Genomic DNA, 14,064 nt, shown 5'->3' with positions numbered 1-14,064 from the left:
GTTCTAGATCCTTGAGGAATCGCCATACTGTTTTCCATAATGGTTGAACCAGTTTACAATCCCACCAACAGTGTAAAAGTGTTCCTATTTTTCCACATCCTCTCCAGCACCTGTTGTTTCCTGACTTTTTAATGATTGCCATTCTAACTGGTGTGAGATGGTATCTCATTGTGGTTTTGATTTGCATTTCTCTGATGGCCAGTGATGACGAGCACTTTTTCATGTTTACACTGCTGGTGGGAATGTAAATTACTACAATCACTATGGAAAACAGTATGGAGATTCCTTAAAGAACTAAAAGTAGAATTACCATTTGATCCAACAATCCCACTACTGGGTATCCACCCAAAGGAAAGTAAGTCATTATATGAAAAAGATACATGCACAGGTGTTTATGTCAGCACAATTTGCAACTGCAAAGATATGGAACCAATCTAAGTGCCCATCAACCAATGAGTAGGTACATGTGGTATATACACACCATGGAATACTGCTCAGCCATAAAACGGAATGAAATAATGTCTTTTGCAGTAACTTGAATAGAGCTGGAGGCCATCATTCTAAGTGAGGTAACTCAAGAATGGAAAACCAAATATTGTATGTTCTCACTTATAAGTGGGAGCTAAGCTATGAGGATGCAAAGGCATAACATTGATATAATGGACTTTGGGGACTCAGAAGGGAAGGTTGGGATATATTTATAGAGTATATTTATATATAAATATAAATTTTTATAGAGTTATAAATATAAAACTGTATGACTCTAGTTTATATTTATAACTCTATCTCTTATACTCTATGCTTGAGGTCTTGAACATAGTTTTAGTTCCTTGAGTGTGCTCTAAAGACATCCTTAGAGATTGTATTGTCCTGTGCTTCTTAAAGTTAAATGGGTTCCAATTGCTTAAATAAAAAGTTTGGAAACCAATACTTTCATCAAATTAGATCATTTGTCTTTCTCTGCTGCATACTAAATGTTTTTCTGAACTTACTCTATACTTCTGAAGTTCCCTATGCTTGATGTGCATTCCTATCTCATTTCATTGAAATATGACTTATTCTTTGAAGTCTGGCTCAAATTACAAACCTTCAAGAAGCCATCCAAAATACCATTCCAGTAAGAAGTGATCTTTCTGAAATCTTACAGCATTTTGTGCTACTAATAGGCTATCTAACATCTCTTCCCTAATAGATTTTAAGCTTTCTGAGAGTAAGTCTATGATTTGTTTAACTTTTATGTAATTTGTGTAATTTTTAAATTTTCCATAGTGCCTGCACAACACCATTTTTCTTTAATAGAAACACAGTTAATCATAATTGAATGGATATTTAGAAATTTGTATACTTTTAAAAAATCTAAGTGCTTAGTGTTAGTCTGATATTCTATTTAAAATTTTAAGCAATATTTGAGAAAAATGGAATCTAAACTAACCTTAGTATATTTAAATGTTTCACTGAAAATAGGACAAAACTTAATGTGGACTATTTTAAGAAAAAAAAGCAGTTTATACCAAGGATAGATAAAGACTGATGGAACAATCATAAAGGACCAAAAAGATACAGCAGATTAAAACTAAAAGAATTTACATAGTTCTCTTATTCAAAATGAGGTACAGAGTCAGCATAAGGTTTCATTGACACACACGAATATTCCATTAAAAAAAACTGAAAAAAGTATCTTTATATGAGATGTTACAATTTTTCCCAGTTTAAGTTTCTACACATTAAGATAAATGCAAAATAAATACACATCTAAGGAGTAAGTCTAAGGAATAATAAATGTACTTAAAATGATTAAAAAGAGGAATAATCCAATATGTAAAATCTGTGAGGGAATTTTATTGTGATTGAGATTGGATAACTCAGAAGAAGAAGGCTAATTCATAGTTAAATATATGAAAGTGTATTCAAATATACAAATAATGCAAACCACTTGGTCTTCATCACAATAAAACATTAAACAAAAAGATTTGACAGTTAGTAGGATTAATCCTAGAACACAGTTTAAAGAGGATTCTGTATTGCTTTAAAATTGTGCACTATACTGTATAATTTGGAAGAAAAGAATATTATTCTTCCTTGAGAAAGGAAATAAACTCCAGTTTACCATTTCAGTTAGAAATAAGAAGTGAACTTTCAAACATATAGTCATATGTATTTAGTTATCTGAAATGCCGTATTTTTTTTAACTGTTATGTTAAGTTCAGGGGTACATGTACAGGATTTGCAGGTTTGTTAGGTAAATGTGTGTCATGGGGGTTGGTTGTACAGATTATTTCATCATCCAGGTATTAAGCCTAGTATCCATTAGTTACATTTCCTGCTTCTCTCCCACCTCCCAACCTCTTCCCTCCCAAAGACCCCAGAGTGTGTTGTTCCCCTCTCTGTGTCCATGAGTCCGCATCATTTAGCTTCCACTTGTAAGTAAGAACATGTGGTATTCGGTTTTCTGTTCCTGCATTAGTTTGCTAAGGATAATGGCCTCCAGCTCCATCCACATCCCTGAAAAGAACATGATCTCATTTTTTTTTTTTTGTGGCTGCATAGTACTCCATGGTATATATGTACCACATTTTTTTTTTTTTTATTCAATCTATCATTGATGGGCATTTGGGTTGATTTCATGTGTTTGCTATTGTGAATAGCTGAAATGGCATATCTTTCATTGTTCGTTAATTAAATTTATTATTTTTATTTTTAAAATACAGGTATTTTCACTTGTGTAAAAAACATTTTTGTCCTTTTTTTGGGAAAAAAAACTTTCCAAATGAAATAAATGAAATGAATGCAGAGTTCTTAAATAATGTGTATTTTTTTAAACAGAAATCTATTTTAATGTATTGAAGCAGAATTTTATTAAACTAGTGCTTCCAGTAAGATAATTTCACAACTGGTTAAATGAAGAGGAATTCTGACTGACAGCAAATCAGAAAACTTCGGTCACTTATCGTTTCTTTCACACAGATGGCTCTAATTCCAGGTAAAATGACTGTTGGCAGTAGGAAGAGGAAGACAAAAAGAGACAAGAAATTGAGATACTTCAAATGTCAATGGGACTGGAAAGGATTTGATAAGAGGTGGGTGGCCGCTGTTCCCCTACCTTTGGGCTACTGTATTTCCTTTGGAAAGGAGGATTTGGGTGAAAGGTGGTGAAGTAAAATTCCTCAATACCTCAGTTATGAGCACAGTGCCTTTCCTGGAGGCTCTCTGTGGTATTCTTTCTATTCTTTCTTATACTTCTGTATTACATGTTGCCTCACCATCAGTTTCCTCATCAGAACATTTCCTCATCTCAACTCATACGTCTGTATCAGCTCTCATATCCTACTCTCACTTTCTAAGCAATTACGAAGTTTCAAGTAAAAAGCAATAAATTCCTCACATTACAAGATCAAAACCAAAACCACCCTTTTAAATCTTTGGATTAAAAGCTACAGAAATTACATTCTTATGTCAGCACCAAACTTTAATGCCTAAGAGAAATACACTAGATTCTACTTTTCCACTGTATTAGTCCCAAGCATATCCTAGGTTACATTAGAAACTATTGCCTCTCTTCCTCATTGTATGCACAGTATACAAATTCAGATCCTACACAGTGGATTTTAAATCAAAAGGTCATTTGTCTTTGTGGATAGAAAGATGAGACATAGTAGGTTAGTATCCTCTGCAATACACTCATATATCATTGGCACTTTTCATCAAGGCAAGCTTTGTAATGTTGACTAATTATTACTTTATGTATTTGTTAAGGCCCGTCTTTCCCACTGGAACAGAGATACCATATGAGGAGGACCCTAGTTGGCACATACCATGCTGTTTGTCACTTAGTGGAAGTTCAACAAATATTTACTGAATAATAATATGTTACATTAAATGTTTATATGGCAGTGAATAATAGAGTGTCAGTTAAAAAAAAACACTTCATCCAAGAATAATATTAGAAGAATTTGTCCACTTAGAGCTGCATCAAAGAGGGAAGATGGATTCATCTTAGTGCTTTTCATTCTATAAAGTCTGCAATGCCAGATAGTTTTCAAAGCCGAAGGGAACAATGAGCCAACAGTCTTATCTTTTTCCATACTCCTGATATCATTGTTCCTAGTATCATTACTGCTTAGCTAGGATTTTATTATATTTCTAGCAAATAACTGCAACTGTGTCTTTGGAAGTCTTTCTAGTAGGTAACATGGAAAGGACTCAATTGAGTAAATAGCATCTAGCAGCCCCACATACCAATTCAGAATGTATGGGGATTTCATTTAAAATGGCCTTAAAATTGCATTTCTGTTTATACTCTGATGCTCAAAAACCTTAAGGCACTTATAAATTTTAATGAAATTAAAGACTTCTGTTTCTTGTATGTGTTTCTTGGCTCAGAATTAAATTCTTTATGGTTTATTTACAATTACCACTCCTTTACTGATTACTAACATGGACAATCCCTGTTGGCTATTTACATCTTAAAATATGTCCAGTTAAATTAAATAAAGCTTATACTAAATTAAATAAAGCTTATACTAAATTAAAAGTACTTTCCTGAGGAATTTTTATTTTGAAAAGAAAGATTCCCCCCCCCCAATAATATGAAAAAAGCTAATTATAAAAATACACTGTTAGCAATAATGGGCATCATATAAAGAACACCAGCTTTAGAGCTTTATCTGTCAACCATGAAACTGCATTTTAGTTTCCTGATGTGTAAAATGGTAATGATAATAGTTACATCTCAAGTTGTGAAAATTAAACAACAAATTCATGGTATTGCTAATTATGTTTTTTAATGACTGATAAATTCCCTTCTAAATTTTATATTAGAAAAAAAGCTTAAATCTTAATAACTGGTGGGTGTTCTTTGGTCAAGGAAGGTAAGTTATGAAAATTAACATTTATTTCTATTTGTATTGACTCCCAGGAAGCATACAGGATGTAAATAATAACTTCAAAAATATGTCTACAGTATTTCTTGAATCTCTTTACCGCTTCAACTAATACTATCATTTCTGGTAGACAGAATGGTCCCCCAAAGATGTCCATGCATTGCACCCTGGACTCTGGGAATATGCCACATTACATAGCAAGAGGACCTTTTCAAATGTAATTAAGGTTATGAACCTTAAAATAGGGAGATTTTCCTAGATCACCTGAGTGGGCCCAATCTAATTACATAAGCCCTTAAAAGCAGGGAACCTTCTCTGACTGGAAGGCAGAAGGGATGAGGCAGAATGGATAGTCAGAGAGATTAAATGCACAAGAAGGATTCAATGTGCCTTTGTCAGCTTGAAGAAGAGGGAGGTCATGTGTTCAGGAAAATGGGAACCTGAGGTCCACAACCACAAGGAACTGAGCTCCACCAACAACTGAATGACCTTGGAAATGGAGTCTTGCCTTGGGTCTTAAGATAAAATCCGAGTGTGGATGACACCTTGATTTTGGTCTTATGAGACACAGAGCAGAGAAGCCAGTAGAGCTCACCTAGTTTTAGGATGGCACGGTAAATGTGCATTGTTTTAAGTTGCTAAGTTAATGATAATGTGTTATAGCCTCAATAGGAAACTAATACACCATAGATCATGCCCTCATCATTTCTACTTTAATTAAAAAAGTCTCTTATTCTTGATCTCTAGTCTTTCTTATTGATAAAATCTTTCTAATTTATGTTGTCATGACCCTGCTTGAAATTCTACAATAGATCCCTATTGCCAGCCCTATGGCTCTAACTCCCTCAACAAACATGATTTGTAATCCGGCCCCAATCTCTATTGCTAGTCTCATTTATCACTATGTGTCAAATACTCTCTGCCTGCTCATACATAAGATACCTTTCCATATCTCTGAGTCTAATATTTCCCATGTCCAAAATATCCAGGCCATATTCTCAGCATCTTCACAATGTAAACATTATCCACACTTCAAGGTTAAGATCAACTGGTACCCTGGCAACAATGCTGGAAGGAATCATTTCCACTATTACATTAATGATAATATAATAATATTAATGATAACAGCTAAACTTATGTTAACAATAATATTAATAATAACAGCTGTCATTTAATAGAAACTTAGTATATGTTAGACAAAGTTATAAGTGCTTAGTATAAGTGCTCATAACAACCTCATGAAGTAGGATGATAGAGTCCATAGTTTTTAAAGCTGAGGAAATAGAGATTCAGAGAAGTCAAGTAACTTGCCCATGTGGCAGAATTGGGACCTGAATTCAGGCCTGCTTGAACTCTAAAATTTATGTTTTCTCCATTCTGCCACACTCCCTTACAGAATCTTGCTAATCCTCATCATGTTCCACGTTGTTTTATGTTTACTCAAGCCAACAACTCATTTCCTCTAGTAGATTTTAACATCCTAAGAATAGAGAAGCTATGAGATAGTAGGGACAATGTTTTGTCAAGTTGTCTTCCATGGCATCCACTAAAATGAATCTTACAAATAGTGTAGTTGATAAAAATGTTTATTTAATGAAAAAATGTATGAATAAAATTTGTGGCTTAGGGAAATGATTAAAATACCATAAGAAAACATTAGCAAATTATTGATAATTTGATTATGACTACAACCTTCATGTTTGGAACGGGATAATTCAAGATAATTTGCATTTGTAGCTGTAGATGTAAATATTCCTTAACAAAAGCTTTAAAGAGTTCTACTTATTATTTCCATAAACAATAATGAAACACTAGAATATGAGATGATAAATAAGAAACACTTGACATATATCCATATGATCATTTATAGCTTCAAAACATCAATGTATCAGTTTAATAATTTGAGGAACACAGTTTCAAGTTACCTTCTCTATAAGAGATTAATTAAATTGTTATTCATTCATTTGTTCACTCATTTATTAATACATGCATTCCAACAAATACTGAGTATTTTGTAGATATCAACTATTATCTTAGGTACCAGAGATGTACAAATGAATCAGATATAACTGCTTCCCTCAAGAAATTTATAGTCTGATGGGATTTGAACAAGTGCAAATAAGTTATAATACATGTTATTGTTAATACACAGATGATTCTTCTTTTTTCTTTTTTTTTTTAGATGGAGCCTTGTTCTGTCACCCAAGCTGGAGTGCAGTGGCACCATCTCGGCTCACTGCAACCTCCGCTTCCCAGGTTCAAGCAATACTCCTGCCTCTGTCTCCCAAGTAGCTGGGATTACAGGTGCCTGCCACCATGCCCAGCTACTTTTTGTATTTTTAGTAGAGATGGGGTTTCACCATGTTGGCCAGGCTGCTCTTGCACTCCTGACCTCAGGTGATCCGCCTTCCTTGGCCTCCCAAACTGCTGGGATTCCAGGCGTGAGCCACCATGCCCAGCCAGATGACTCCTAAGATTGAAAAAACCTGCTTATAATTTTCTATTTTAAAAAAGTTTATTTTTAACTCAACACAACACCCCCCGAAACCTGATTAAGAAATGGGCAAAGGTCTCCAATAAACAGTTGTCTAAAGAAGATATACAAATGACCTATGAGCATATGAAAAGATGCTCAATACCACTAATCATTAGGGAAATGCAAATCCAAACCACAATGAGATACCACCCTCATACTCATTAGAATGGCTATTATTGGAAACCCCCCCAAAACAAAAAACATTAAGTGTTGGCAAGGATCTCAAGAAATTAGAACTCTTGTGCACTACTGGTAGGAATATAAACTTGTACAGCTTCTATGAAAACCAGTATGGCCTACCCAAGGTAATTTATAGATTCAATGCTGTCCCCATCAAGCTACCACTGACTTTCTTCACAGAATTGGAAAAAACTACTTTAAAGTTCATGTGGAACCAAAAAAGAGCCCGCATAGCTAAGACAATCCTAAGCAAAAAGAACAAAGCTGGAGGCATCATACTACCTGACTTCAAACTACACTACAAGGTTACAGTAACCAAAACAGCATGGTACTGGTACCAAAACAAATATATAGACAAACAGAACAGAATAGAGGCTTCAGAATTAACACCACACATCTACAACCATCTCATCTTTGACAAACCTGACAAAAGCAAGCAATGGAAAAAGGTTTCCTTATTTAATAAATTGTGCTGGGAAAACTGGCTAGCCATATGTAGAAAGCTGAAACTGGATCCCTCCCTTACACCTTATACAAAAATTAACTCAAGATGGATTAAAGACTTAAATGTAAAACCTAAACCATAAAAACTGTAGAAGAAAACCTAGGCAATACCATTCAGGACATAGGCATGGGCAAAGACTTCATGACTAAAACACAAAAAAAAATGGCAACAAAAGGCAAAATAGACAAATGGAATCTAATTAAACTAAAGAGCTTCTGCACAGCAAAACAGCCTATCATCAGAGTGAAGAGGCAACCTACAGAATGGGAGAAAATTTTTGCAATCTATCCATCTGACAAAGGGTTAATATCCAGAATCTACAAAGAACTTAAACAAATTAATAAGAAAAAAAAAATCAAACAACTCCATCAAAAAGTGGGCAAAGGATATGAACAGACACCTCTCAAAAGAAGACATTTATGCAGCCAACAGATACATGAAAAAATGCTCATCATCACTGGTCATCAGAGAAATGCAAATCAAAACCACAAAGAGATACCATCTCAGACCAGTTAGAATGGTGATCATTAAAAAGTCAGGAAACAACAGATGCTGGAGAGGATGTGTAGAAATAGGAATGCTTTTACACTGTTGGTAGGAGTGGAAATTAGTTCAACCATTGTGGAAGACAGTGTGGTGATTCCTCAAGGATCTAGAACTAGAAATACCATTTGACCCAGCAATCCCATTACTGGGTATATACCCAAAGGATTATAAATCATGCTGCTATAAAGACCCATGCACACGTATATCTGTTGCGGCACTATTCACAACAGCAAAGACCTGGAACCAATCCAAATGTCATCAATGATAGACTGGATAAAGAAAATGTAGCACATATACGTCATGGAATACGATGCAGCCATAAAAAAGGATGAGCTCATGTCCTTTGCAGGGACATGGATGAAGCTGGAAACCATCATTCTCAGCAAAATATCACAAGGACAGAAAACCAAATACCGCATGTTCTCACTCATAAGTGGGAGCTGAACAATAAGAACACATGGACACAAGGAGGGGAACATCATACACTGGGGCCTGTTAGGGGGTGGGAGGCTGGGGGAGGGATAGCATTAGGAGAAATATCTAATATAAATGACAAGTTGATGGGTGCAGCAAACCAATATGGCATATGTATACCTATGTAACAAACCTGCACGTTGTGCACATGTACCCTAGAACTTAAAGTATAACAATAATAATAATAATAATAATTAGAAAACCAGTGTGGCAGTTCCTCAAAAAACAAAAACTAAATGATCATACGATCCAGCAATTCCGCTTCTGGGTATATCCCCAAAATAATTTAAAGGAGGGCCTGTTAGAAATATTTGTACACCCATATTCAAAGTAGCATTATTAACAATAACCAGAAGGTGAAGGAACCCAAGTGCCTACTGACAGATGAATGGATAAACAAAATGTGGTATAGACATGTACATATACATAATGGAATATTATTCAGCCTTAAAAAAGAAGCAAATTCTGATGGGTAGAAATATCTAGAACAGTCAAATTCACAAAGACAAAGTAAAATGGTGGTTACCAAGGGCTGGGAAGAGGGGAGAATGAAGAGTTATTGCTTAATGGATACATAGTTTAAGTTTTGCAACAGAAAATAATTGTGGAGATAGACTGTGGTGATGGTTGCACAACATAATAAACATATTTAATAACACTTAACTGTACACTTAAAATCGTTAACAGGTAAACTTTATGTCATGTGTATTTTACCACAATTAAAAGTATTTTAAAAATATGTTTTTTAGAAGAAATAATATGAAATCCAATTCAAATTTGAGAAATACTAAATTTGTTTCCATGAACAATGAAACTGCTATCTTTCTTAGCTACATGTTGAGCCTAGATGCTACATAAATACCTTAACACAATTTTTGATATATTAACACCAGCTTTCACTTCCAGAAAATGTTGTTTACCTCGCCTACAATACTTGAGCCACCTGAAGTTAGTAAATAACATAGAGTAGCATGAGTCAATATTTTAAAATAATGAATGATAGTATTATAAGGGCTAAAACATAGTTTTAATTTTAAAGGCAAGAAATATGCCTAAATTTAGTGGTAAAAGCACATTGTTAGAATCCTACATTAACATGCCATATCCTATAGGGTTAGTTTGAGATTTGTGATGATTTGAAAAGATAATACTATTACTTAACATCTCTTTTATTCTTATTACTTAGTTGTTTCCACAGATATCATTGTATTTAATGTAGGCTTGTATATTAATAGGGCATACATCAAGTCACTTTCTGTATAACCTGGTCTGAATGCTGTCCAAAAAAGTAAGCATTAGGAAGGATGGATCCAGGATTACAGTGAGTTGGCTAGCAATTGAGTTTTTCTACGTTTCCTTAGCAAACATCCACTTAGCGCTATTACATACTAGGTCGGTAGTTTTAAACCTCTAAAAATCTCACTTCCAGTTCTGTAAAAAATTATTTATTAATGATACACATATCCTACTATACTTTTACAATACATAAAATATATGTAGATATTTTAACAGGTGATTAAAATTAAATAAGTATTTGCAAATAGTTATTTTAAATAATAAAATAAGTCATGCTCTTAGGAAAAATATTTGAAGTAAAATGCCTTATAATGTCTGAAAACAGTGGCTTAATGCTATGTGGCAGTATTAGATTGTAGTTTGCTTATTAAACCTGTTTGCTCCTTTTCCTGGGCACTCTCTAAGGCTATATTTCCCAATGTTCCATTTTCCAGCATCAGCTTTGTAACTAAGCAGCCAATGGAATAGAAGCAGAAGTGATGTTACCATTTCCAATTCCTGTCCGTAAAGACTTCCCATGTACTGGCTGAAGAGAAAGGGCTCTAAGGCCTTCTAAGAGGGAAAGCCCACAAGATGAAAGAAGTCTTGAGCCCTGCATGACTACAGAAAAGGCTACTGGAAATATCTACTTTGGACTGATATTTGATCAATAAATGAACTTTTGTATTAAGTTTTCAGGGTTTGTATATATTACAGCAGGTAATGTATGTTAGGTAAATACAGTATTTTGAAAGTTTGCTTCCAAGTTCAGTTTTCTCATATTTAGTTTTAATTATGTCATAGTTGAAAAAGAAACATCACAGAGACACACCATAGGCCATGTAAAGTATAAACCTAGGGTAAGGTTTATTGTTAATAATAGTAGGTGTAAATCCATATTTTATTAATCTTTTTGATAACAGAATTTTTTGGTAAACTTCTTGTCAGATCTTAAAGTGTCGTATTGTCTTCACTGGGGGCTAATGAAGAGCTTAACTAGGAGTAAAAGTTGCAAACTTGGTATTATATTCAAACCACAGTTTCATCGCTATAACCTTTTTAAGCCACTTTCCTATTTTCTCATTATTAGTTTAGTTAAAACTAACACCCCCAGAAAGGCATGAGACCATCTTGCATTTAGAGTGAGAATTCTAGGTGAAGCCATATATTAAATATTTGTAAAGTTTAATTTCTTTTTTGTTTTTTAGATTAAAAATTAAAAGTAAGTTCTACTATTTCTTTCCATTCCCCAGGGAAGTGAATCATGTAGCCTCATGGAGTTCATGGGCCTTTCACTGAGGATCACCATATGTGATATAACACCAGACACTGAGAAGAAGAAACTAAACAAGAAAAACAGTTTAACCAAGAGATAGATGACTAAATGATTACAGTTGCTAAATGTTATAACAAGAGTGACTTCAAAGTACTGTGTGAACTTATAAATTATTACAAGATGAAAAGAGCATAGATACCTGAGTGACCACAGGTTACAACCAATGATCTCCACTTAAGTTCAGGATCTCACCTACCCAGTTGTTCCCACAAGTAAGTCCCTCTTATTAAAAAAACAAAGCTCTTCTTTGATTATCTCTCCCCCAAGTTATAGTTCCATTTTAGAATTTCTATTTATTTGTTTAAAAAAATCCTAGAAAGAATTGTTTTTAACTGTGCTGTCCAGTACAGTAATCACTAGTCACATGTGTCTATTTAAATTTAAAATAATCTAATTAAAAATGTAAAAATCAAGAAGTCAGTTAACTTACTTACCCTAGCCACATTTCAAGTGTTCAATGGCCACATGTGACTAGTGCTACCATATTGTACAGGACAGTGCAGATATAGGAGATTGCCATCACTGCCAAAAGTTCTATTGAACAGTGCTATTCTAGACTGTAACAGAAAAATTAAAAGTGAAGTCTCCAGATCCAGATTGTCTGGATTCAAATTCCAACTTCTACCCATGACATTAGCTGGGTAAATTGGGGAAATTTATTTCTTGTCTCCCTACTTTTTTTCCCCATCTATCGAATGGAGATAATAACTCATTCCTCCTTCATAACTTTGTTGTGAGGTTTAAATGATTCACATGTAAAGGCTCTGAACTGTGTCTAGCACATAATAAGTGCTTAAAGAGCATTAGGTGTTCATAATTTTATTCTCACTGACTCTGACTCACTTCTTCATTTTCTTTACAAGCTCCCATCAGGCTTTGTCCTCCACTGCAAGGTTTGTCAAGATTTACCAAATTTCTCCATCTTGCCAAATCCAATGGTAAATTATCAGTCTTCATCTTACTTGACCTGTCAGAGCCCCTGCCACAGTTGATCATGGTCTGTTTCTTAAAATATTTTCTTCATTTGGTTTCTAAGATATCCTTTTTTACATTTCCTTTAATGGTTGCTTTCTCTTAAGTCTTTGATCAATTTTCTTCCTCTTCCTGACCTCTAAATGGTAGAATGTCTTAGGGCTCAGTCTTTAGTTTTCTTCTTGACTGAAGTTACCATAAATAATCTTATCCAGTTCCATGGCTTCAAATGCTACCTGCAGATTACTCCTAAATTACATCCTTTGCTTTGATCTACTGGGCTCTGAATTAATCTATGCAATTAATCATGTAATACTGTACTTAGATGTCTAATGGACATCTCAAAATCAAAATCATGTCTAAAACAGAATTCTTGATTCCCCCATGAGGATAAATTGGCTATTGATGTCTTATACCTACTATGTGATTTTAAGTTTTCAATGTACTTTTCATACATTTAAAAATATTATCTTTATAGAAATGCTCTTAGGATAGCACATGTCAATTCCATCAGTCAGACAGACATACTATGACTCAGATCTGCTGGGTAAGTTTTTAAAGAGTCCATATTTAATATATAACCCAGAGTAAGCAATAGATTTCAAGTCTCCTTATTCCCTCTATATGCTCTCTACTAGGTTATGATGCCTATCAAGTCATACTCAATTCTTTAGAAACAGTGATTTAAAAGATGAGCTTCCAATTAACAGGCAATGGAACATACAAATAGTGTGACAGAAGAGAGATATAACTTAGTCACTATGTGTGTTGGTCAACATACCTTTATAAAAGGTTTCTCCTTTGCCAATTATTATTTACATATAATTACTGTGAGATCATCCAGAATCATTTCACTATCCTTTAGGAAGACCCCGTTTTGCTGAGTTTCTACTCTTCAGAAGGGAGGTAAGTTGTCTTGTCTGATCTTGAAATCCATGATGGTACAATAATATTTATTTTTACAAAAGTAAATACCATCTCAAAAAATTGAAATCATTATGATATATCATTCATGACATAATGACTCTTTACCTTAATTACATATAGATCTTCACACAGAGACCAGGAAAATAAAGAGAATACTAAACAAATCTTTGAAAATACAAACATACTAGTGGAAAACACACAAAGAATTTATTTGTTTCAGGCAAGTTACTCAATACATCTTATATATTTATGTCTGAAGAAAGAAGCTATTATAAGATACAGCATTATAAAACTAGTTCATTGCTGTAGATAATTACTTTTGATAATTTAATATCTAAGCTACTAGAATATATGCTCAAATACTGAAATTTGAAGATTTGTTTCAAATACTTTTGGAGCTTATGATTCCATTTTTTTCTTAAGAAAATAAAGC

At 34.0% G+C, this 14,064-nt stretch overlaps 1 protein-coding gene across 48 annotated transcripts in view; it reads right to left on the bottom strand.

Moving 5' to 3' along the window:
• RIMS2 (regulating synaptic membrane exocytosis 2) overlaps positions 1-14,064 on the bottom strand; it is a 507,129-nt gene that overhangs the window by 93,849 nt on the left and 399,216 nt on the right. Inside the window, exon 25 of one of the 48 annotated variants that reach the window (XM_031650105.1) lies at positions 2,573-2,989. The exons of the other annotated variants lie outside the window; for them this stretch is intronic. Within the exon in view, the coding sequence (XP_031505965.1) occupies positions 2,895-2,989 (95 nt within the window). The 3' untranslated portion in view covers positions 2,573-2,894. Of the gene's footprint in view, positions 1-2,572; positions 2,990-14,064 lie in introns of those variants that run through there. 48 annotated transcript variants of the gene reach the window in all.

Source organism: Papio anubis, chromosome 8 (assembly GCF_008728515.1).
Source record: "Papio anubis isolate 15944 chromosome 8, Panubis1.0, whole genome shotgun sequence".
Taxonomy (NCBI): Eukaryota; Metazoa; Chordata; class Mammalia; order Primates; family Cercopithecidae; genus Papio; species Papio anubis.
Note: the sequence above shows the minus strand (reverse complement) of the source record. Positions and strands in the feature narration are given on the sequence as shown.